We start from the raw sequence: 25455 nt of genomic DNA, 5'->3' as shown, positions 1-25455 counted from the left end.
TCTGTATGTATGTTTAGTCCTCAGCCCGAAGGCTGGTTGGATCCTCAACAGCTCCGCCATCAGCTGTCATAGATGGCCTAGGCATCACTGAAGAGGCGTACTAGGGAAATGAGGAGTGAGGTAGTTTCCCGTTGCTTTCCTCACCGAGCCAGAAGTTGCTTTACATATCAGTCTGCCAAGCCCACTGAAATGCATGCACCAACCGACCCTATGAGCAATATTTTCACACAGGGACTGGCTGCAGAAGGAATGGCATTACTAGCATCACTCATACCTCAGTCACTTTCATTTTGTCAAAGCCAAGGATAAAGCTGAGACAGATCAATGAAAGTAACAAGATTGCTCTAGCCCATACCAGAAGACATAGTGCACTGTAAACACTAGGTCCCGCCAGTAAAGGCATATCTGAGATCTAACATTCGGAATACGAAGTTCCTTAGCCATTCAACCGACCCTCTTAAAACAGGTCGTAAGAACCAAGAAGCGGAACACACGTTTCAAACATCGCGGCCCTTGGCTCACTTACGACCTATTTTAACTTGAAATGGAAATCTGTTTCGGCCTTTTATAAAATTTTATAACCTTTCTCTCACTAAATAACTTCAAAATTTAACCCCTGAAGAGGGCCGTTTGTTAAAAGGGGAAGTTTCTCCCTTGCAAAATAGCTCGCCGACTCAAAATTAGAGCCCATTCCTCAGCGAAGAGGGGGTTTCCTCTCTGATGGGAGACGAATTCCGCCACTCAGCCATATCGTTTCTCCCCCGCCAGTGTAGGACCAGAGACTTTACCGACTCATCGCATTTTCCGGAAACAGATTAGTATAGGGGCATAGTTTTCGTCCTGGGACTCTCAGGTACTCGCCCCTTAAAAAAAAAAAAAACTATCATTCTACTGGGAACTTCGCTGCTATCGAAGTCAGTCGGAACCTTTGACAATGCCGAGCGCAGTCTTCCGTGAAACGTCGGGACCATCACATGCTCCTTGACCACGGCCAGAAGCACTATCCACCTTTCGTAAGCATTTTTAGGGTAGACTTACCTCTGAAATATGTATCCCGTTGTGGGTGGTGGCGGTAGAAAAACCCTGCCAGTCTTAAAAGGCGACTAAAAGGGGCCCAACGGCCTCTTAACTTGGGAGTGTGGGTTAGCGACCATGGGGCCCTTAGCTGAGTCTTGCATTGCTTCCACCTGTGTCAGACTCCTTACTTCCATTTATCGTATCCAACCTCCTTGGTCAACTCTTCTTCCTTTCCGACCCCGACGGTATTACGTGTGGAGGGCTAGCGAGTCTCATTTTCACATCCTTCGTGGCCCTTGTCTTTCTTTGGCAAATACCATTTTTCGAAGTGTTGTACCTCGTACATTTTTTCCGTCTGATTATTGTCAATAGAGGGTGGTTTACTTGATGGCTGTACTTCCTATTAAAAGAACCACCACCACCACTACCACCCGTAAATATATAGTAAACAACGTTGCTAAGCCCAGTTTGGTTTTTTTTTTTTTTTTTTTTTTCTCCACATTCTCATCAAGCTTTCAGATTGCGGTATGTCGGTATTAATAGCCTGCTCCTTGTATTGACCGATATCTGGTGAAGGTTTACACCTCCTGTTTTCAAGATACTCAATTTGTAGTACCGATAGTCAAGTAGCGAGTTTGGCACTCGCTTGCTGTATTGAGGGTTGCGTAATCCAAGCTCGACTCAGCGATTGGTATTTTAGTGTGTTTAAATATGTGAAATCTCTAGCTTTAGGTCTGTCTGTCTGTTAGGTCATCAGCCCAGAGGCTGGTTGGATCCTCAGATAGCACCACCAAGGTTATGCGGTTATAAGGAAACCCCAAAAACCAATGGCAGCACCAAAATGAGGCGTACAAGGCAAGATGAGGAGTGAAGTAGTTTGCCATTGCTTTCCTCACTGGGTCAGGAAGTACTATTGCAGCACGACTGACCCTATGAGCAGCACCTTTCATGCTCCGAATGTTATTACTCAGCACTACCCATACCCCAGCAACTTCCATATTGTCACAGCCATGGATGTTGACTGGGACTTCGGCGGAAGCTACACTTTACTCTGGCCTGTGCCAAGAGATGGATGCAAAAGTACTGCATCCATCAAGAAATGACAGCAGGCAGAAGCTTTAGGTATACTGACTAAAACGTCCCATAGTGAATTATACCGAAGATATCTGTAACAGCGTTGTGTTCGGATACTCGCGGCTAGTATTTTCAACTCTGTAACCCTGATATCTCCTAAGATACCCTCAATCTTGAGAGCATGCAGTGGTAACCACAGTATCCCAGCCGAGCCCGGGTTTGCTTCTACTTGTGCTAGGCTGTCATTTCTATCAGTCCTGTTCAACATCCATTGATCAACTCTTGTCCTCTTCCGTCTCCAACCTTATTAGGTTTGCTAGGCATACCTTTCATGGCCCTTTGCATTTTGATACCTTCATTTTTCGAAGGATCGGCCCTCTTTTTGGAAAGATTGGAGCTTCGAAGGGACAATCATCTCTTAGTATTTCGTCTAGAGACAACATTCTTCGAATATTCGGACCTCTTCATTTTTTCCCTGATCAGTGTTAAGGGAAGATGGACCGAGCTCGATAGCTGCAGTCGCTTAAGTGCGGCCAGTATCCAGTATTCGGGAGATAGTAGGTTCGAACCCCACTGTCGGCAGCCCTGAAAATGGTTTTCCGCGGTTTCCCATTTTCACACCAGGCAAATGCTGGGGCTGTACCTTAATTAAGGCCACGGCCGCTTCCTTCCTACTCCCAGCCCTTCCCTGTCCCATCGTCGCCATAAAACCTATCTGTGTCAGCGCGACGTAAAGCAACTAACAAAAACAAAAAAAAAATGGGAAGATGGTTGCCCGTTTTGTACTTCCTTCTAAAATAATAATCACCACCGCTTGTTCTAAATGTAACACTAAATACTGGTGCTCTTGACCTCATAGACTTTAGCTCCTAAATAGAGCTATTGACTTTCTCATCTGTAGTGGGATGGTAGGGTTACTTAGACTAATTAATATGACGTCACTGTGACGATAGTGCTACACTACTTCTGATATTGAGGTTTTTAAAAGGTCTAGAAATATATTTAAGGTTATCACTTCACTATATCTTTAATTGCTGGCTATTAATACTGACCTATGTTGACATTGATGATAATAGAACATATTTCAGTATTTCACCATTCTTGGGCTTTCATGGCAGTATTGTGAAGCTCGAGCGTCAACTGCTTCTTACCAGTGTATACGACGCAATGGTTGATATTATTTTGTACTGTAGAAAATTAGGTGAGCTGACAAAATAAGGCGAAGTGCAAGACATCCGGGAAATTGTCTTTTTTTTTTTCACTTTACTCGGTGGGTAAAACAATGGGGACCCTTGCTTTCAGTATAGTAATCTCAAGACTGCAGATGCGATATGTCTCAGTAACAAGATAGTTACTTTAGTTGCGTCTCGTCAGCGGATTTGTATTATCACCACCACTGCTTGCTGGGTGAAGACTTCCACTACCTTTGCTTACCGCGTGGGACGGAGGGCAGATAAATGTCTTGGGGAACATCTGGATGGAATCAGTCAATTGAACTACGCCAACGTTGTGCTGCCGGTAATCCCACACGTTTGAGCCGGTCAGCTGTCTATGACCCGCGCTTACTGCACGCAATCTGGGTGACTCAACCTCGACGCCGCGTTGAATTCACAGGAAATTGTTATCTTGATGCCATAAGTTCACTTTGTATCGTCGGATGAAATAAGGTTGGTGTGATGGCGTCACGAAAGGTATCCTGAATTATGTTCATTTGTGCAAAGGACTTCAACGGTATCTCTGAGACTGAAAATGGCTAAACGTTTCGAATTGAACGTCAACATTTTATGGTAGAAATCGAGGATTTAACAAGAGAATTGAAGTTCTTAATTTTATACAGTGAGCATTCTTCAAAAAATGGCCGCATGACTTTTATTGTGGAGTTTTCATACTAGCATTCTTGTGATTGAACATCTACGAATATCACCGTCAAATTTCAGCAGTACCGGTAATAGCAGTCAGTGATTCGTAATGGTCTGTACCTAGAATAATTTTCAGTATATCTTTTCATATCATTTCAGAATTTTAATTAGATCTTCGTAGGATCACCCATTCTCCGAATAAACTCGAATCACAACCAAACTGTCCATTTCCAATGCACTACTTTTGCAAAAGTTCTGAATACCGTTCACTACATTGACTTCTAAAAAATTGTAATTTTGTCTATTTCTACTGTGTGTTCTTTTCTGACTGTTATCGGTAAAGATTTTAAGGGCCGTTATCGGACAAATTAATATATTTTGGAAGATAAAAGCCGTTGTCGTCTTTTTAATATCGTACTGTCATGCCAGCATCTCTATCTAGTTCCTTTGGTTTTTTTACCTTACATTTAAACGGATTTAGGTAGGCCTATATAGCAGAGTAAACAAGGGCGCCTGCAGGATCTTTTCCAACCAACCAACCAACTAACTAACTAACTAACTAACTAACTAACTAACTAACTAACTAACTAACTAACTAACTAACTATAATATCCTTTTCTTGTCCCTTAACCATTTCTTTTACCTTCAATCTTTTTGTAGCTTTGTGGAAAACGAAGGACTCGCATGGATGAACCGTTATAATCTAGATAAGTTGTAACCGGATGTGTCACCTACCTGATTACGCGCTCTCCCCATTCGAGAAACTCGCGTCAATACATTTCCTGGTATTTTGTACACAATTTCGGCACTTTGGCGTTTCTTGGGACCGTCGCGGTAGTAGTCTATGTTAAAAGGACATCAAACACGTTTAAATTAATTGATAATAAAGCATCATTTCTAGACATATCTTACTGTCAAAGAACGCCTTAGTATCTGACTTAGCACTTTCTCGTAGCTTTCCTACAAACTGAACAATCCTAGTTTCAAAATATATCAGAATATACGGTTTAGAACTCAGTCTGGCTCCTGGCTTGAATGGTCAGCGTTGATGCTTTCGGTTCAGAGGATCCCGGGTTCGATTTGCGGGGATTTTAATGGCATCTGGTTAATTCTTCGTATACAGCTTTTCATACCTACACTGCACCACACTACCAAACACCATAGAAAAACACAATAGTGAAGACATCCCCCTTCATCTGCAGTCAGTCACAAATTTAACTTGAAAGAAAGCCATGCAAAATTAGTTTCTTTAGTATATTTATGACTTTGATTAACTGAACAACAATCCAGTCATATTCAAAGATCATCATCATCATCATCATCACCATCATCATCATCATCATCATCATCATCATTTCTCCCTATCCAGCACCAGTCAGGTTGGGGCATTTATGCTACTTCTCCACCTTCTTGTCTCCTTCCACTGTTCTTCCTGTGTAATTCTGTTCCATTCCAGCTTCCTTCTTCTTCTTCTTCTTCTTCTTCTTCTTCTTCTTCTTCTTCTTCTTCTGCTGGTCTTTCAAGTCTATCCATTTGCTCTGGATCTCTCTCTTGCTTGTTCTCTTTCCCTCATACTCAGTCTCCATCATCTGTTTTGGTATCCTTTCCTCTTACATTTTTTTCTTCATGTCCAAACAATCTTAATCTATTCTTCTCAATTCTATCCTTAACTTTTCTACTCGATTTTCCTTCCTGACCTGAATTTTACTCCCCTCTCTTCTTGTCATTTCCGAGGTCTCTGCTGCATTTGTCAGTGTGATATAGCACGTCTTGGACATCACTGCCTTACATTCTGGTTGAATGCATGCTCTTACACACTTTTGCTAATTTCTATATCTAGCCTTGCATTTTGTTGTAGTTCACTCCCTAGGTATCTGAAGCTGTCCACAATTTCAAGTTTCTGGCGTTCTATATTTGGGATTCTTTTCCCTACCCTATCACCTCTTATCACCCTCGTCTTGCTCTTTTCCACAGTGAATTTCATATCATATTTCATAATTTTCTCATTCAGGATATCCAGTTGTTCCTGTACTTCCTTAGTGTCTGTTCCCCAGACCAGAATATCATCTATCAGCAAATAGTATTTACCTGCATCTCTCTTTCACCACATGCGTCCTTTGACTCCTGCATAGTTTCTTCCATTACGAATAATAGTGTTGACAGTACACTTTCCTGTGTTAAGCCAGTAACATTCCTAATCCATTCCGTCCTTCCATCTTGGGTTTGGACATAGTTAAAACATTTGTAATACATTGTTAGTGGAATTTCCATCGTTCGTTTGTCAACCCCCTTTCTTACCATGGTTTCCCATACCTTTTTCCTTGGGTACACAATCGTATATTTAAAAAAAAAGCAAAGCCATCTCCATACAGGCCATAAAGGCCCTTGGAGGAGTGGAAGGTAGAAGTTTCTGCTTTTCATAACCTTGGCACAAAGTGGAATAGAATGGTTATCTGTATGCCTGGCAGCCTTTGCCCCCAGGAATTAACCTGGTACTCATTTCTGGTGTTGGCTGAATGAACCTCTGGGCCATGTTCACCTCCAGAAGTGGAAATCTTGTTTCTTAAAGTTTTCGACTTCCTGTTGGGGAACTGAACCCATGTCCTCGGTGAACTAAGCACACCTTACTGCCTCGGTTGGGCAGCCCCTATACAATTTTACGCCTTTACTATCTCGAGAAATATATTGCCTCCTCCACCAACTCTGCCAAACCGAAGACCGTAAGATTTGATATGGCAGTGAGATTTCTTGCAAAAAGACAACCTTCATCGCCGTAGCTGCCGATGAGCCTGGGCATGGGTTCCACAATATACCCTGATATTTTCTTTTGTGTTCTTTTTTTTGTCCCTGTTTCATTCTTGCCATGCTTTATTACTTTCTTGCACTGCTTCTTTCACCGTCTCTTTCTTCCATAGTGTCTTATTTTCTTTCACTCTTGCAGATGTTCTACCACAGATGTTTTCTGCACAAGTTATAAATGCCCTTTTAAACTTGAATCATTCCTCTTTTACACTTCCCAATTCTGTGTTTGGAATGTTATGTTTCAGGATCTTTCAGTATCACTCAAGATCTCCTGAAAATTCTCCTGTACATTTTATCTTTTAAAGAGTCAGAATATTATACTTCTAGAAAGATTAGGCCTAAGTACCAGTACAATTGATTATTATTTTTACTGTGTCCAGAATTCTTTATACTCAAAATTTCACAGCTCTCTGTGAACTACAATGTGTGTGTTTTAATTAGCTATTGAGTGAAATGTATGTTTCTTCTCTTAACTGTAATAATCTCCTAGTGGAAATCAGAACTGACAGCAGTTGTGCAGAAGGTTGATGTAATTTATGTACTATAGCCTACAGTTGCTTGACATTTAGTGTACAGGTTTCTATAAAAGCAGTCATGCTCATTAATTCATTAACCGGTGATAGAAGAAGTAATGTACATAAACTTGGAATGGTTATGAGGAACTCTTGAGATAAGTGGGTACTAATATCTTTGGGCAATAATTAATTGCCCTTTCAATTAGCTTCCTTTTTTATTAGAGATTTTTTTTCTTTCTTACTATCATTGGATGTAATTAATATTTGATTTCTCAATCCATAGTTTATCAGAAAGAATTATTTGGCACTGTTGGGAGTCCAACCAACATTCATTCATTTTAATTGTTGCAGAAGGCATGAAATTCTGGTTATAAACTTCTTTTTTTTCTTCTCCATTTGTTTTACGTCGCACTGACACAGATAAATAGGTCTTATGACGACGATGGAATAGGAAAGGGCTGGTAGTGGGAAGGAAACGACCGTGGCCTAAATTTTCAGCTTATTTTTGTAAATTGTTATTCAATTTATGGCCAAACAAAACAAAGTTTAATGTTTGCACTGCACTTTATGAGAACACTAGTTGTTTCTGCCTGTAGCAGCTATGATGGCTTGTAAATGCTCAGGAATATTGGTCACAAGTTGTTGGAGATGGCCTCTTTGAGGATGCGACACCACATTTTATTATGCGGAATCTTAAGAAAGCTAATTCTGGTGCCAAAAGTAAAGCTTATATAAATGCTTGGCAAGACCGATTCTCAAATATGGATCTGCGTGCTGGGATCCGTACAGGGTAGGTTTAATAAATTCTCTAGAAAAATTTTAAAGAAGAGCGATGTGTTTCGTAACAAGGAATAAGAGGAATACCATTAAATGCGAAAGTCTTGAATCTAGAAGAACTAGAACTCGCCTGTGCGGTCTTTATAAGAGCTATATGGGAAGGGCTGCCTGGAGTAGTATTAGGAATAGGTTGGAACCTCCCTCATACTTATTGAGAAATGATCATAGGCATAAAATTAGGGCCAGAGACCAGCATACGGACGTGGGCAAGTTTTCGTTTGTTAACAGGACCATAAGGGATTGGAATAAATTACCTGCAGTAGCCTTTGATAGATTCCCTTTGGGTATCAAGTTGTTTAAGAAGACCATTAGTGCTATTGTAAAGTGAAAAGTAAAAGTTGTAAATTATGGACACTGAATTTGTGATTTTCTGCTTGGTTTAGATTGTGAAACTAGAAGTTTTTTCTTGTGGTATTCTCTTTCCAGGGAATTGCTTGTTGTACTCATGTTGTCGTTTTTAACTTTATTATCACTTGAAATGTTAAGGTAGTAAGTTCAACCTATAGTATTGTAAGCTGTAGTGTTAAGCACTGGGAAATACTTAAGTTTTGTGTGAATTTGTATATGACGATGGATTTAGAATTTTAAACTTAAACTAGTAGTATTTTGTTGTAACATTTTCTTTCCAGGGATTTGCCTATAGTATTGTAAGCCGTAGTGTTAAGCATTGAAAATACTTAAGTTGTATGTGAATTTGTATATGTTAGTGCTGGATTTAGAATGTTAAACTAGTAATAATTCTTGTAATATTTCCTTTCCATATATTTGCTTGCTGTACTCTTGTTGTTTGTTTGTTTGTTTGTTGTTGTTGGGTAATTATGTTAACTCTACTTTATTATTACATTACTGTAAGTGACCATTGCCACTGGGATATTTCCCATTTGCAATGTATTTGTTAAAAATAATTTAAATAATAATAAACCCAATTGAACACATATGGGATATCAGAAGTGCCAACTATTACGGATTGTCTGTAATTATTATGGATTTCACCTCACAATTACAGAGTTACGGTCAAAGGGGAAATTATTACAGAAAAGCTGACATTATCACGAAAAAATAATTTTTGACGGATACAAAAGAAAAGGAAACAATGTTCAGTCCTTTCGAGCCTTTCTCCTAAATAGTCTTTATTTCGATGCTTGTGAGTTGGCAAGAGCCTTTCTCCTAAATAGTCTTTATTTCAACGCTTGTGAGTTGGCAATAATACTTATTTGATCATGACTTCCTTTTGCTACCCATAACCGTTGTAAAATTCATTGTGAATGAAGGAGCTCAGGCGCTGGTCTTCTCCACCACAAATCCTTCAGTAATGTTGTATTTGCTGTGTTAAGTGTACCTTGCAGTTGACAGAAAGATTGAGAAAGAAGTGAGGCCTACATTAAGCACATCTGCACTGGTATCGCTTGTGGTTCAGAAAACGAAAATGTCATCACAGTCGGAAGGATGCTTCAAGAAAAACTACTCTGAAAAGCAGCTGCTGCGTGAGAAACAAGCTACAAGGAATGTTTTATCACAGAACCAACAGGTTGTGTGCAAATGTTATTGTATAATATGATATACTTTTGGATAGTTTGCTAGAGGGAAGGGCAAAAGGGGTGTCATGCCTATTGCTCACGGTAAAATGATTCGTAAAATTTGTTGTACAATTAATTTTATAAAAATTTGGTGAAAACAAGTTGTGTGCTCATGGTAAAAATATTTTATAAAATCCGTGGAAACATCGGGATGACCATCTATGAACTCACTTCGGAACTAAGATGTATATGTGCTGCCATCTATCGATAAACTTATAAACCAAGAATTAGCTGCTCAACTTACAGTGTATTTGAGAGTATGGCTCCAATAAACAAAGCAAAACTTGCTGCTTTTGCTGCAATTATATGTTGTACGGTGTTAAAAAGGAAATGCTGGACTCGAGATTGGATCAAAAGAAAAGAAGAAGGTAGAGGATTGCTGTCGTTGGTCGAAAATTAGTTGAGGTTAGAAGACCGGCATTCATATAGGAATTTGGCGATTGTGTTTTCTGTCTCTCTTCTTGCATTTCTGTTGTGGTAAAGTGGCGTTTTAACCTCGTACAAATATGGATATTTCTGGTATTCGTCCAGTAAAACACTTCACAGCTTCCTTAGTCCACCCGGGTCCTGCCATTTTACAAAGAAGTGTTTGATTACAATCGAGCTTCACAATCTTCTCACGACGTAGCGCCAGCATCATCGTGATGTCAGCTTCGCTGATAGGTTCGTTTCGTGAAATTAATTTTACGGAATAGAACACGTCCTATTTTATGAAAAGTTTTATCAAAGGTTTTATAAAACTTGAATTTGACCGTGAGCAACAGACATTTTATAAAATTAAATTATTGTACAATAAATTTGACAGAAAATTTTACTGTGAGCAACAGCCATCATTATCAAGAAGGAAGAAGCATGCTTTGGACTTGACTCAAAAATTTTCTCAGGAGCAGAGGGCAATTACTGATAATCCACTTCAAAGTTGGCACCTGTGGGATATACTGCGAAGGAAAGTCAGACAAGGTGACACCACCACCTTGGCACAGTTGAGAACATTGTTACCAGAGGAGTTGGATCGCATCCCGGCAGAGGTCATCCAACACTTGCAAACAGTATATCTGAGCATTTACAGGCCTTTATAGACACTAAGGGTGTATTAGCATTTGTAAAATTAAAATGAATGTTGGAGAACCGAAAAATTTTAGTGGAATAAATTAAGATTTTACATTAGAAAGTGTTCCAAATTTTTTGCTTTTCAGTGTAGTTTAAAATCTTGGTGATTCCATGTGAAAGTTTTTACTGGAGAAAGGGGAAGTAGATGAGTTTTCTTTTTTTTTTTTCCTCTTGTCATTTTAATCCCAATATCTCCATAATCATTTTTTTGTCATCAACCCAGAACGCCATCTGGCACATTTCTCTTTATTTTGCGGCTACTTGGGGCTTCATCACTTGGCTTGGAATTAGGTTAAGTAGATTATAGTTATATAACAGATCATTTTTAATAGTTTTTTAACATCAAACTATTAAAAATCAGACAGCCTGTTCCTTTCTTTTTTAAAGTATATGTTTATCCATTATAGGTCAAGAAACTGTACTTAAGAACATCTGTGGTTTCAGACATAGATTATGATTTTCTTAGTGATAAAATTGTAGATATTTTAAAGTCAAGATAATACTTCAGTATAATGTATTCATTCATTAGCCATATGTGTTCTTGTGTTAAACTTGTTCGACTACTTTCTGTAACCAATTTTGTTTGTGTGCCTATCAGTTATACTGTTTTGTGTTCCAGGAGCAGGGGTGTGATGTAGATCTGCCCGGCTCTACAATCCATGGCTTCCCAGAATACAAATCGCAGTCGAGAGCCAACTAGAACTCTACCAGAGAGAGTTGGGCAGGTTTACTATGCACATGGACTCTTCTGTTCGAGTCACCCTGTATTAGTAATCAGTCTTGCTATAGCAGTTGTCCTTTTATGTTGGTAAGCACATCCTCAAGAGAATTTGTTCTTATCTCATCGATACTGTGTCAGGCTTAACATTTTGGTAATGGTTCATTTATTGACTGAGAAGAAACTTCCTTGAAGTACTGTATCACTAATATATGTTTGACTAAAGGGTGATTATAAGTTATATATTCCACCATTTCACAGTTACCTGCTAGAGTCCTAAAATATTTTGCCCTTTTCATTTGTATAGCTCACTTGCTGTTTGGCCTGGGCTCAAGGTTGCCAACCACAGATTATAAAAGTATTGTACCGAGTCTTCAGAATTATGAATCTTGGATCAATATTATTATACGAAAAAAAAAAAAAAAAAAAAAAACCCAAAAACAACAACAACAACAACAAAAAAACCCCACTTTTAATGAAGATCATTATATATATTTTCTTTTTAAATTTAAAATGTTTATAGTCGCTTTAGCTCAATGGTCATATCACGACTTACATTAAATGTGAAAATATCAAAACAATTTACAATTTTACATAAACAAAAGAATTATTGAATAATTTGGAGGTATAGTCTGTGCCTTTTGGAGTTCATTTGAAATACTGTGGTTCTTTCACCGTTGATTGCACAGTTGACATTCAGTGATTATATGCTTGATTTTCAATGGAGAGTTGCTTACATTGCAGTTAGGATGTTGCTCTTTTCGTAGAAGATAATTGTGGGTTAGCTTTCAATGTCCTATTGTCAGTCATTATATTAGAACCTGATCTTGCCTGCAAAGGTTTAACTGGGTACTGTGTTATGGAACTAGATGTTATTTCATGAAGTTTGCTTTCTGAAGTGACTAGCCAATCCATCTTCCATTGTTGTCATAATTTTTTTTTAGCATATAATATGATTATGTCGCTATGTAGTATAGGTATTGTTGGGTCAATCAGTGAATGACTCATAGCCTCTTTTGCTACGTGATCAGCAGACTCATTGCCTTGGATTCCACTGTGTGTGAAGGTATTGTTACGTATCAGCCCTGTGGTAGCCCCTTTAGGTATTTCCAGGAAGGGGCTGGTGACTCAAACGACCTGGAATCTCCCAGCCAGCCTGTGGGGTGGGGCCGGCCTTCCCGTGTATTGTTCTCGGCAGCCGGCTTACCTGTGAGTTTCTTTGAGATTCAACGGGAATGTTCTGCCTCCAGTGACATCGTGAAATTTCTCTATTAAATTACGCGAGCCATAAAAAGGGAGACGAACCCCGGAGAGTCAGTCAGTGTTGGACTCTGTGTGGGAGTCCGTGAACGACAGTTGGGCTACGAGGTGGAGTCAGTGTGACACTCAGTGAGTTGGGGTTCAGTGACTGGGCTGAGGGCGACAGAGGTGTTGGCTGTCGCTAGTGTCCCACCGAGGTCTGAACCAGGAGCAGCTGTTGTGATGTCGGAGTGTCCAGTGAGTAGCTGCATGGAAGACGGCATACGGGACAGAAGACTGTGTACTGCCTTAGAGTACTGTGTGTGTGTAGCCTACTTCTGTGGATTGAGGACCGCTGTGAGTCAGGAATTGAAGCAGTTATCGTGAGTGTGAGGAAAATTGGACGTGGGTTAATATTCGCTGTTGTGAGTAGTGTCCTGCTGTTGGATACTCTCGAGCTGTTGCTGATTGTTGTTCACTTCATGTGATTGTGTACTGTACCGGGTCGACGTCCTGTCCCATAGACCTTGTCCAGAAGACTCCGAGTTTTGTTCCAGGATGGAGGCTGAGCACGAAGTTTCCTGCCAAGTGATCACCGTGGGGTTCAAAGGAACTGGAGCCGTGACGCCTGGATAGAAATACAGAGAGACGGGGATCGTCACCTTCCTCCGGTCCCCCTGATTTACCGGTCCATAGTGCACGAGGCCATGGGATCTTCTCCAGCGAGGATGCAGTCTGAACGAGAGCTGCGACTTCTGGTGGATTTGGGGTCCAGCCTACATGAGGACCATCCTGCTCCCACCGATAGGTACTGCTTCGATCTGACAAGGAGACCAGAGGATGTACACGCCGCTGTCCGGGAGAGTACACACACAGAGAGCGATCAAGTGAAGGCGTGGTGCGACTGACGAGGGGACACCATTGGAAATTATGAGAACGGCCTAGTTTGGCTACATAACCTCATAAGGAAGGAAGGCTTGTCTTTCAAGCTCCAGAGGACATGGAAACACCCTTGCCACGTTCTGAGAGGAATAAATGACACCAGCTACCGAGTACGATGCAGGCCAAGGTGCAAGATGAAGGTGGTACATCTAGACCGACGGGCACCATACTGAAGAACAGCCGAGAAGGTTACTGATTGGGATGATCAGCTCTCGAAGGGGGGCAGTGTGTCGTGTCAGCCGTGTGGTAGCTCCATTAGGTATTTCCAGGAAGGGGCTGGTGACTCATACGACCTGGAATCTCCCAGTCGGCCTGTGGGATGGGTAATACCAATATAAATTTACTCATTCGGAACAAATATTTCAGATTCCCTATGGGAATCAACATCTAATCATCTGTGGGATGGGGCCGGGCTTCCCGTGTATTGTTCACGGTGGCTGACTTACCTGTGAGTTTCTTTGAGATTCACCGGGAATGTTCTGCCTACAGTGACATCATAAAATTTCCTCGATCAAATTACGCGAGCTATAAAAAGGGAGACGAGCCCCGGAAAGTCAGTCAGTGTTGGACTCTGTGTGGGAGTCAGTGAGCGACAGTTGGGCTCCGAGGTGGAGCCAGTGTGACACTCAGTGAGTTGGGGTTCAGTGACTGGACTGAGGGCGACAGAGGTGTTAGCTGTCGCTAGTGTCCCACCGACGTTTGAACCAGGAGCTGTTGTTGTGGTGTTGGAGTGTCCAGTGAGTAGCTGCATGGGAGACGGCGTACGGGACAGAAAACTGTACTGCCTTAGAGTACTGTGTGTGTGCTTCTGTGAATTGAGGACCACCGTGAATCAGCATTTGAAGCAGTTATCATGTGTGTAAGGATAATTGGATGTGGGTTAATATTCGCTGTTGTGAGTATCGTCCTGCTGTTGGATACTGTTGAGCTGTTGCTGACTGTTGTTCACTTCATGTGATTGTGTGCAGTACCAGACTGTCATTGGAGTCGAAGCGACGAACAGTCATCGTGTGTTGTATAGTGTTAAGTGGACTCTCAAGATGTTGGCGTCATGTTGGAATATAGACCAAAGTATAAAATACCAGAAAATAGAAGAAGCATGTTTTAAAATAACCAAAAAAGGAAACTTAGAATTATATGCTTCTGCAGAACCTCACGTAGTATAAAGGCCACTGAGTGCCACGACACATTTTGAATTTACATGATCAATTAAAGCTCATTAACGGATGAAAATGATGGTTAATTAAATAAAATTTCCTTATTTTTGTAGTCTTTACATGCCTATAAATTTGATATTTTACTTGAATTAGCCACATGACCATCCGCTTTGTAATTTCCAAAAATAATTGCTTTCACAAACTTCCACCTTGAAAGAGTTAATTTCAAGACACGGATCACACGAATTTTCTTGTAGTTTCATAATCACAGGATATAACTTGCCAAATGATGAAGCCACTTACTTGGGTGAAGCTGACGCCCAGCCATGATGAGCCAGATCCTCAAATACTTACAGGTGAGTTTGGTTTCCCAGGTCAGAATCAATTAAAACATTTACTAATTGGACGACACAGAAGTCAAAGTAATACGGGTTTAAAACTCATATCTCAAGACCCTCAGCCAGGGTCTGTACTCCAACATGACGCCAACATCTTGAGAGTCCAATTAACACAACCGCACGCCATGACTTCCACACGCACACTGTTCCACAGTCAAAATGGCAAGGTTTGCTCCTTCAGGTAGTAGCCGTGCTCCTATTGGTAGAAGAGCGGTCGGGGAGGGGCAACTTATTGTGGGTAACTAGCGGAAGATTGCAGCACTTACTAGAAGAGAAATGAAACAGTCCGCACAATACTAAAATGCGAGAATCCAAAGAGGTTGCCATCAGTCCACAATAAGAAATATAATTAAGGTTCGATGAGTATCTCAAAAGCACTTAGTAGTACGAGGGAAACCATACACTTAGTCATATTGAATGATTAAGATTTTCTACGGCAATATTGCCAGTTCAAAATAGGTTTTCAGGGGAGGTTTTAAAGTGCGTTACTCTGTAACAGTCGTCTTATTGTGGGTAACTAGCGGAAGATTGCAGCACTTATTAGAAGAGAAATGAAACAGTCCGCACAATACTAAAATGCGAGAACCCAAAGAGGTTGCCATCAGTCCACAGTAAGAAATATAATTAATGTTCGATGAGTATCTCAAAAGCACTTAGTAGTACGAGGGAAACCATACACTTAGTCATATTGAATGATTCAGATTTTCTACGGCAATATTGCCAGTTCAAAATAGGTTCTCATGGGGAGGTCTTAAAGTGCGTTACTCTGTAACAGTCAGATCTCGCTTAATTCAGGGTCAGATTTCTGATGATCTTCGAATTCATGGTAAAGTAGTAGATCTGAAAGGATGGCACTAACTCCAACAACATTATTTTCATCAAAATTTTCAACATTAGATTTTATATGAGGACAAGGTTCCCCATCAAACATGCTGCTTAGACTATCGGCGATGACATTCTCTGTACCTCTGATATGTTTAACCTGAAAATTAAATGCAGAAATCCTAAGTGCCCATTGAGTAATCCTTCCAGTTCTTTTGGGTCGGTTCAACACCCACGAGAGAGCCTGGTTATCCATCTCAAGATCAAATTTCGAGAGCGAACAGGACAGCAAGGCATTCCAACTCATAGAGTATTTGCTCTGAAGATCAGTTAGGATTCTGGATACATATGCAACAGGTCTGCGACCAGCCTTGTACTCTTGCAATAGTACCAGCGATAGCCTTCCCAGAAGCATCTGTCTGAACAATAAAACGTTTAGAAAAATCAAGTATGGCCAAAACAGGAGCGTTCGACAGAGCGACCTTCAATTTCTCAAAAGCTTCTTGTTGGGAGGACCCCAGAAGAACTTCACATCTTTCCGCCTTAAATAATTGAGAGGAGCAGCTATCTCAGCAAAATTAGGAATAAATTTTCGGAAAAAGTTAACCATACCCACAAAATGGGCAATGCCCTTGACATCTTTAGGAGGCTGAAACTCACGAATGACCTGTGTCCTAGACTGATCAATGAAAACTCCATTTGAAGACACAACATGTCAAAGAAAGGACATACTTGGTTGGGCGAAGGCTACCTTAGATAGCTTAACGGTGAGTCCAGCTTTCCTCAGGCATTCAAGAACTTGCCGTACATGGGTCACATGTTCTTGAAAGGTTTCCGAATAGATGATGAGATCATCAAGGTAGTTAAAAATGCATTTAAATTTAATATCAGACAGGATAGAATCAAGTAAACGTGTGAGAACTCCTGCACCTGAGTTCAAACCAAAAGGAAGACGGAGAAATTCATACAGATTCCAGTGAGTAATGAAAGCAGCGAGTGGTATTGACCGCTTAGATAGAGGAATTTGGTAGTAGGCCTGGTTAAGATCGAGTACTGTAAAAAAACTTTGCCCCTGAAGAAAATTAAAAATGAAGTGCAACATATTACCTGAAATCTTGTTTCTCATCAGTATTCTCACAAAGTAATCTTTTCACACGGTGTGCAAACAGAATGCAGTGAGATTATTATTATTAAGAAAAGAGCGCACAAACGTGCATAAAATTAGTATACATTGAACAAATAGATACAAAAATACACTATTCTTTGCTGTATTCCTTTAGAGTCTTGTGTCTCTGTGTACAAACTGTAAAATGGTAACGCTCACACACTTTGTTGCATAGTTTGCATAAGCAGCCTTCATCTGGGTCATGGAAGTATGTTTTCATGCACAATTTATGGTGAAATCCATGTACGGCTAGTCTAGTAATGGCACTACGCAAAACCTGGTTTGGTCCAGTCCATCTTCGGTCTAGCATGGCTTCTGTCGTGAAAAATTCCGGCCATATTTCTTCTTGTTTTTCCTTTCTTTTCCTAAGGACTGCTTCTGCTTGTGGTGTAGATGGTAGCTGCAGGATGTACCTCATATCCTCTATGAAAAAGCGTTCTTTTGCAAGCATATACGCTAGTCTTGACGGCGCTGTTTTTGCTATCCCCAGTATTCTTTTCAGGTATCTGGCTTTTACTCTTTCCAGGGTTTCTATGTCGGTCTTAGTAAGGTGGTCCCAAATGAGTTGAATACCATAGGTGAGAGTAGGGAGAATTTTGCTGCGGAAGAGAAGCATTGCTGTTTCTAGTGAGATCATGGTGGGGTTTTCAATGTCGTAGATCCCTCGTATGGCTGCTGCCGTTCTTTCTCTTATGTGTATTCTGTAAGAGGTACCATTAGATTGAAGAGTGATGCCGAGGTATCGGAAATTACCTACTCTTTTCAAGGTCTGTCCTGAAAACGTGATTGTGTCTTGTGCCGCAACTCTTCCTCCTTTTCGAAATGTCATGTAAACGGTTTTGTCTTTATTTAATTGTAGGTCATTTTCGTCGGCCCAGATCTGTAACTTGTCCATTGCTTCCTGGAGGACCTCCCTGTTTCTTGAGCCTAGTATCATATCATCAGCATAGGCGTATAGCACGACTGGAGAATTCTGTATTATCTTCGTTACATCTGCTGTGGCGATATTGAATAAGATTGGGCTTAATGGATCACCCTGGAGGACCCCATTGGTTTGTGTGATGGGGGACGAGGTTGATACACCGTCTTCGATTTCAACGAAGTTGAATGCTAGCAAATTATTTATTGCAGTGACCAGAGGGTTGTTTTGTCCAATCATATGTTCTAGCTTCTTTATTAACTTGGCTCTGTTCAGGAAATCGAAGGCTTTCGTATAATCAATGAAGACAACGTGAAATTTTCCTCCTCTGTGCCTTAGTGCCTCATGTATGTCGTTTAGTAGATTTGCAATTGCGTGCAGGGTCCCTCTCCCTTTCCTGAATCCAAATTGCTCCTCCGGAATGTGGATTTCAATTTCCCTCTCAAGTCGCCGGGCGAGAATTCTTGTGTAAATCTTGAAGGAGTTGTTCTCTAACGCTATTCCTCTGTATGAGTTTTCATCATTGGCTTCTCCTTTTCCTTTATAGAGGATTTTCATTCGTGATTGCCTCCAGCTATCTGGAATAACTCCGCTTTCAAGACTTCTATTGAAGAGTTTTGTCCATACGGGACCTAGTATTTCCAGGGAGTCTTGTAGATTTTCAGTATATATCCCGTCTGGCCCTGCAGCCTTCCGCTTTTTCATGGAAAATACTATCTCTTTTACTTCTGTAAGGGTTATTGCAGATATTGTTGTATTGTTCTGTTTTCTGATGTCGAGAGCCCGGGTTCTGTTTCCTTTGTTGAGAATTGTTGAGAAGTGGGTTTTCCAAGATTCAATGGATATATGATTAGACTGATGATGTACTCTTTTCTTCAAGGCTATGTAGGGGTCTTTAAGAGCTTCCTTAGCTTGTATCTTTGCATGATCTTCCATATATGCTGATTTCTTGAGAGCTAACAGATGCTTATAGAGTTTTCTTTGACGAGCGTACATTTGAAGGTTTGATTTATTCGATTGTTGTCTGGCTTGGCGCAGTAGTTGAAGTGTTTTCCTTCGTTCTTCATAACACTCATGATCAAACCAAATTTTTGAGGTCCGTTCTGTTTTGGGTATCATGGCGTTTTTAATGTAGTGGTTGATAATTTCTAGAGCAGAATCTGTTTGGTCTGCTTCAACGAGCTGTGATGCTAATTCTACCTTTGTTTGGTTTGCCTGTAGATTATCGATGTCTAGTTTCCTTGATCCTGTTTGTGTCAGTTTTACTTTGTCTTGGCAGTTCTTTCTTACTCTGAAAGTCGCATAGATTGGTAAATGTTTCTTGAGTACTGCGATGTTTTGTCGCTTTGCTATTTGGTGATCTATAAAGGTGATCCCTCTGCCTTGGAAGAAGATGAGGTCGATAGTGCTAGTTCCATTCGGTGCAATGTATGTAACTTCCTCTTTTTTATTGATCAGAGTGTATCCTTCAGCTGCTAAGATTTCCAAGAAGAGATCCGTCTTGCTGTTCGGTTTGTCGAGCCTGCAGTTCAGGTCGCCGGTAATTATAACATTTTCTTCCTTTGCTACATATGTTATTGCCCTAATGACTTGTTCCATCGCGTCATCCATAGTTTTTGCAGGGCTGATATAAATTCCTACGAAAGATATGTAGGCTGTTTTCACAACAATTGTATTTTCTTCAATATTGATTTCTTTGATGACTCCTATTTTATCATTATAGAAGCAGGATACGCCTCCTTCTGGTCTTCCCCGGCTCTTTTGGATTGCTAGTGCATGTTTGCTGTAGTAGTGAGGTATGTCTAGATTTTCTGTGATCATTGTTTCTGTGGTAATTATTACATCTAGTCCGTTCCATAGGTCATCAGGTGTTGTTTCGATTAGTTTCCGTAAGCCTTCTACGTTCCATAGCATGACGTTTATTTCAAGAAAGTTCGTGTCCTTAGTCTTTGCTGATTCATCTTCTGCACTGACCGACATGTCAAAGTTCGACCCCAACTCGCCTTTCTCGGCGAAAATTGAACCTTCTGACTATTACTCCTTTTGGCCAGAAACCTGGTGATTTTACTTTGTCGAGTTCCCCGGAGGAGAGACCAAGTTTAAACGACTTATTTATCCCTTTTGTTTCCAGCATTTCACATTGAATGTCGCTAGTTATCCCATTTTTCCTCAAAAAGTTTACGAGGGTTTCTTCTTCCGCGCTGTGGTGAATGCTTCCTACATACAGCCATGCTTGTCCTGATTTTAAATCGAAGTCCTCATCGGTTCTGGTCCCTCTGATGACTGGTCCATCTTTTCGCTGTCTAGTTCCTTCTCTTTGGTGTTTGTCTTTAGGTGTTTCGGTCCTTTCAGATTCCTTAATTTGTATTGGGTTCCTATGTGTTTCAGTTCTTTCATATTCCTTAATTTGTATGGGATTCTGAATGGCTGTTGAATGTGTGTTCGTTGTGTCTTCGCTTGTTGTTGAAGTTGGAGTTTGAGAGACTGCTCTGGCATAATTTAGTAGTTTCCTGTTGCTTTCGAGATAGTCCACTTGTTGGAGTTGTGCTTCTAGGACGAGAGTCATTTTAGTCATGAGCATGTTACCCATCTCGTCGATCTTTTTCTTCAGCTCCTCACATGACTTCTTATTTTCTGAGATAGCTTCCTTTATTTCTTCATGAGTTTCCCTTCCCTGTGGCAAGGTGAGTACTAATTTACATTTCTCACATAGCCAAAGGAGTTTGCAGTTTTTCCGCTTTAAAATCTCGAATTCTCCCGTTGTCAATCCGGCACAGTCCTTGTGCTGCCATCTGTTGCACACGCCGTCACACTGGATCGATATTTGATCGTCTCTAACTTCTCGGTCACAGGCGCCGCAGAAAGAAGTTTTATTATTCCTTGGTATGCTTGGGGTCTGCCTGAGACTTGTTCTCAAACAAAACTGTCGCTTCAGTGACATCAAACATATACAGATATCAATCCTCAAATTGAAAACATACACACAACAGAATGCAGTGAGATGCTTTTTTGTTGTTGTTGAATAACACGTCCCATCGATATTTTAGTAATGTGAAGGTAACGACGAAGATACCAGATGGCATGGCATCAGCATTCAATCAATGAAACTATGCTAGGGTAGACAATAACTGCCTGAAATTTACTTAAGATGGAGAATTTTCCTAACATGAGGCTCATGAGAGACTACATCTAGCTCCTCTACAAGTTAAACTCAATTCTCCAGGATGCTTCGGCAGTGTCAATAGAGGCATGAGCCAGGGGCTACCATTCTTGTTGCTGTGGATTGCTGTAGGAGGGAAGTGTACTTCCACGTGGTTCTGTCCATAGCGTGTACATTATGATGATAACCATCCACCTGACCACGCTAAACATACAAACGAGCGTGGTGGTAGGTAGTTGTGTGGTGGTGAACCTCCCTCAAATTGTGTAATTTCAGTGTGTTATACCTTGTGTATGCAGCTACAAAGGTATGTTCATCTAACAATTAGCATTCTACTATCAGATTGATAAATACTTGTGCATCGAAACTCTGAATGTACCGGTACTGTAAAATTTCAAAGAAAGTGAGTACGAAGTGTGTAGGTTAGATACAAACAAATAGTTTACCAACAGACAGTTTCAAACTAAAGGAGCACTATTGCTGTCGAACTATCGATTCAATGTTTCACAACTTTTCTGCTATGAATTCTTGTGTAAAATGCTGTAAAACTGTTGACAAATAGAACAGTTCACAGAAAATTAAATGCAGAGCATGTCAGGGTGGTGCCACCTACGTAAATGTGCTGATTTAACAGAACAGGACGTATATATAATAGAATCAGCGGTGGGCGGGGGGGAAGGCGGTTGTGGAAGTGCAAGATATGTCAGGTTGAAGGCAGTGGTGATAAAGCATATGCTCCATCTGTTAGTGATATCTACCAACTACTAACCGAGTTGCAGAATGAAGTAGCGAAAGTTAAAACAGAAATGGAAAGTGTAAAGACTGAACTAGAGAATGTGAAAATAAAGAACATGGAAACTGAACAGGAACCGGGCAAGAGTTTAGAATTAATTCACAAGAAACTTTACACTGCCGCGGAGCTAATTAAGCTACAGTCAAAAGAAATAGCGCTGTGCTTGGAAAACATTGACAAACGGAAAGAGGAGAACCTTCAGCTTAAAACGCAGCTTAACGATGTGACAGTGCAGTTTGACAATTTAGACCAGTATGGTAGAAGTAATCCCATCGAAATTCATGGAATTCCTGAAACGAAAACATAAGACACGCTGGAAGTAGTGAAGGTGTTAGGTCGAGCATTGGACGTTGAAGTGAACAACGAAATGATCGACACCTGCCATAGATCAAAGAAACAACCCAGTCATCAGCAGGAATCATTGTGAAGTTTGTGCAGAGAGCAGATTAAGAAAACCTTATTCGGAGACGTAAAAACTGAAGAGGAATCTGAACGCATCCCAGCTTGGCTTTCCAAGTAATGGAATAAAAAAACCATAACTTAACTCCTTATCGTAAGAAGATTCTCAGGCATGTGCACAGATTGAAGAATGAGAAGAACTACGTGCATTTATGGGTGGATCCTTAAGGCAAATAAAGCTTCTAAGCAGGAAGAGGACCAGTACATGTACAATCTAAAAACACTTGAATACGTCAGTGTAAAACTAAAATGACATGTCTTTCAGATTCATAACGGATTCTAATACAATTTCTAATTATCAGAATGTGAGAGGACTCAATACCAAACTAAATGAATTTTAAGTAAATAGTACCGAATCAGAACATGATGTATTGTTAATTTCCAAGACATGGTTAAGTAGCGAGATCAGCAATAGTGAACTCTTAAAAAACAGGTATAATGTGTATCGTAGAGATATAATGGGTACCCAGAGGGGAGGAGGGGTACTTATTGCTGTCGATCAGTAGATTATCATAACACCGAGATTTAAAATTTAAAGATATTGAGACAGTATGTGTTAAAATAGTGTTACATCATCGTACATAGTGTATTACCTTGTATCTGTATACTTTCCACCTGTGTGTGATCCTGAAACATAATTTATTTGAAACTGTTGAAAAACTTTAAAGCCAGGATATCATACTTGTAGGCGATTTCAACCTTCCATTAATAGTTGGTTCACATTATGATATATTAAATGATGGAATCGCCTACAAGTAAAATGTGCCGAGATATGGGGACTGGGCATGCATCCCTCTGACTTTATAGCAGCACTTGATGGCCTTTCAAAGGAAATGTACAGTATTATTGTACATTTTTGAATTGAGGCGGGAAATCTATTATTATCTAGAAGAAGAAAGCCATTTCAGTACTAAGTGCTTTCTGGATACCGACTTTCTGTTGAAATTAGCATGTTTAAGTGACATTTCTGCAAAGTTGAACTCATTGAATAAGTCTCTGCACGGAAGAACAACCCATTAGATTTAGTTTATTGACAAAGCTTCAGCCTTCAAACTGAAGCTGCTGCTTCGGAAGAGGAAAATAAATGGAGGAGAAAATGAAATAGACTTTACTGCAGATGTATCCATAATTGAAGGACACTTATCTCAGTTCGGTGCTTATTTTGAAATGTAGTGTATTGAAAACTGTGACAAGTATCAGTGGGTTCAAAATCCTTTTACTAGTGATGCTCCTTCGGACTTCAGTACTTTAGAAGAGGAAGAAATGATAGAAATTTCATCTGATTCTTCACTAAAAGTGTTGGATTGAGTAGCTCAGATGCCGGGCTGAGTGGCTCAGACGGTTAAGGCACTGGCCTTCTAACCCCAACTTGGCAGGTTCGATCCTGGCTCAGTCTGGTGGTATTTGAAGGTGCTCAAATACGACAGCCTCGTGTCGGTAGATTTACTGGCACTTAAAAGAACTCCTGCGGGACTAAATTCCGGCACCTCGGCGTCTCTGAAGACCGTAAAAGCAGTTAGTGGGACATAAAACAAATAACATTATTATTATTATTATTAGTAGCTCAGATGGTTGAGCGCTGGCTTTCTGAGCCCAGCTTTGCAGGCTCAATCCTGGCCCAGTCCGGTGGTATTTGTAGGTGCTGAAATGCGTCAGCCTCATGTCAGTGGATTTACTGGCAGGTAAAAGAATTCCTGCAGGACAAAATTCCGGCACCTCGGCGTCTCCAAAAATCATAAAGGTAGTTAGTGGGACATAGAAACAAATACTACTACTACTACTACTACTACTACTACTACTACTACTACTACTACTACTACTACTACTACTCTTCTTCTTCTTGTCCATTTCACCCTCTTTGGGGTACGATAGATTTATCAATGGTTAGTGAGTCGTGTTTTCCTGTCCTCCCAGTACTTTTTCATTCTTTCAGATCTTGCCTTCCTCTCTTCTTCAGAAATTCTGTATAGTCGCTTGGGCTTCACCCTGTCCTGAAACCTGATTTTATCTTTGGTTATTTTCTTTGCAGATCCATCTACAAGCATCTCTTCTGTAATTTGGAATTCTCGTAGGTCCTTCTCAGTTTCCTTAAACCAGTTCGGCTTGCTTTTCTTATTACGGAAATAGTCGAAGATTCTTTTAGTTATCCTTTTTGGATCCATTCTTAGGATGTGGCCATAGAAGTCAATTCTCCTTTTCCTTATTGTGTCGGAAATCCTTTCTGATTTCCTATACAGAGTTTCATTGCTGATGTGTGAAAGTTCGTTATTATGGAATTTGGGGCATAGAATTTTTCGTAGTATTTTCCTTTCCTTTATCTCTAACTTTTCCATTGGACCATGCATAGTTATAGATAGAGTTTCTGCAGCATACAGGGCTTCAGGCTTGACTACTGTGTTATAATGTCTGATCTTGGAATTCCACGAAAGGGATTTTTTGTTATAGGTGTCTTTCGTAAGCTGGAAAGCTGTTTCTATTTTGGTTCGCCGAGATTCCATTGCTTTCTTCTCAAGACCATTCCAACTGATCCATTCACCAAGGTATTTGAAATCTGTGACGAAAAATATTTTGTAGGATTCTTAATGTTGGTTATTATTTTGGTCTTTCCAAAGGTGATTTTGAGACCTATCTTCTCTGCTTGCTTCAGCAGTTCGAAGGACTGCTCCTTGGCTTCCTCCCACGTCTCAGCTAGTAAGGCCATGTCGTCTGCGAAAGCTAAACATTTGATCTTGATACCCTTGTTTACAGATCCCAATCGAATTCCACCACTAGTTGTCTTATCCCATTCTCTGACTACCTTCTCCAAGGCACAATTGAACAGTATGGGGGACAGTCCGTCACCCTGTCGGACACCAGTTTTGATCTCAAAAGGAGCCGACAATTCTCCCATAA

The 25455-nt window shown here is 40.5% G+C and overlaps 1 protein-coding gene across 3 annotated transcripts in view; it reads left to right on the top strand.

The window, feature by feature from the left end:
• SCAP (SREBP cleavage activating protein) overlaps window positions 1-25455 on the top strand; it is a 364198-nt gene that overhangs the window by 122581 nt on the left and 216162 nt on the right. For all 3 annotated transcript variants that reach the window (XM_067148878.2, XM_067148879.2, XM_067148880.2), the window contains exon 2: window positions 11411-11599. In XM_067148878.2, coding sequence (XP_067004979.2) covers window positions 11451-11599 — 149 coding nt within the window. In that variant the 5' untranslated portion in view covers window positions 11411-11450. The remainder of the gene's footprint in view (window positions 1-11410; window positions 11600-25455) is intronic.

The sequence above is a fragment of the Anabrus simplex genome, chromosome 6 (assembly GCF_040414725.1).
Source record: "Anabrus simplex isolate iqAnaSimp1 chromosome 6, ASM4041472v1, whole genome shotgun sequence".
NCBI lineage: Eukaryota > Metazoa > Arthropoda > Insecta > Orthoptera > Tettigoniidae > Anabrus > Anabrus simplex.
This window is presented reverse-complemented; position numbering and strand designations above follow the sequence as displayed.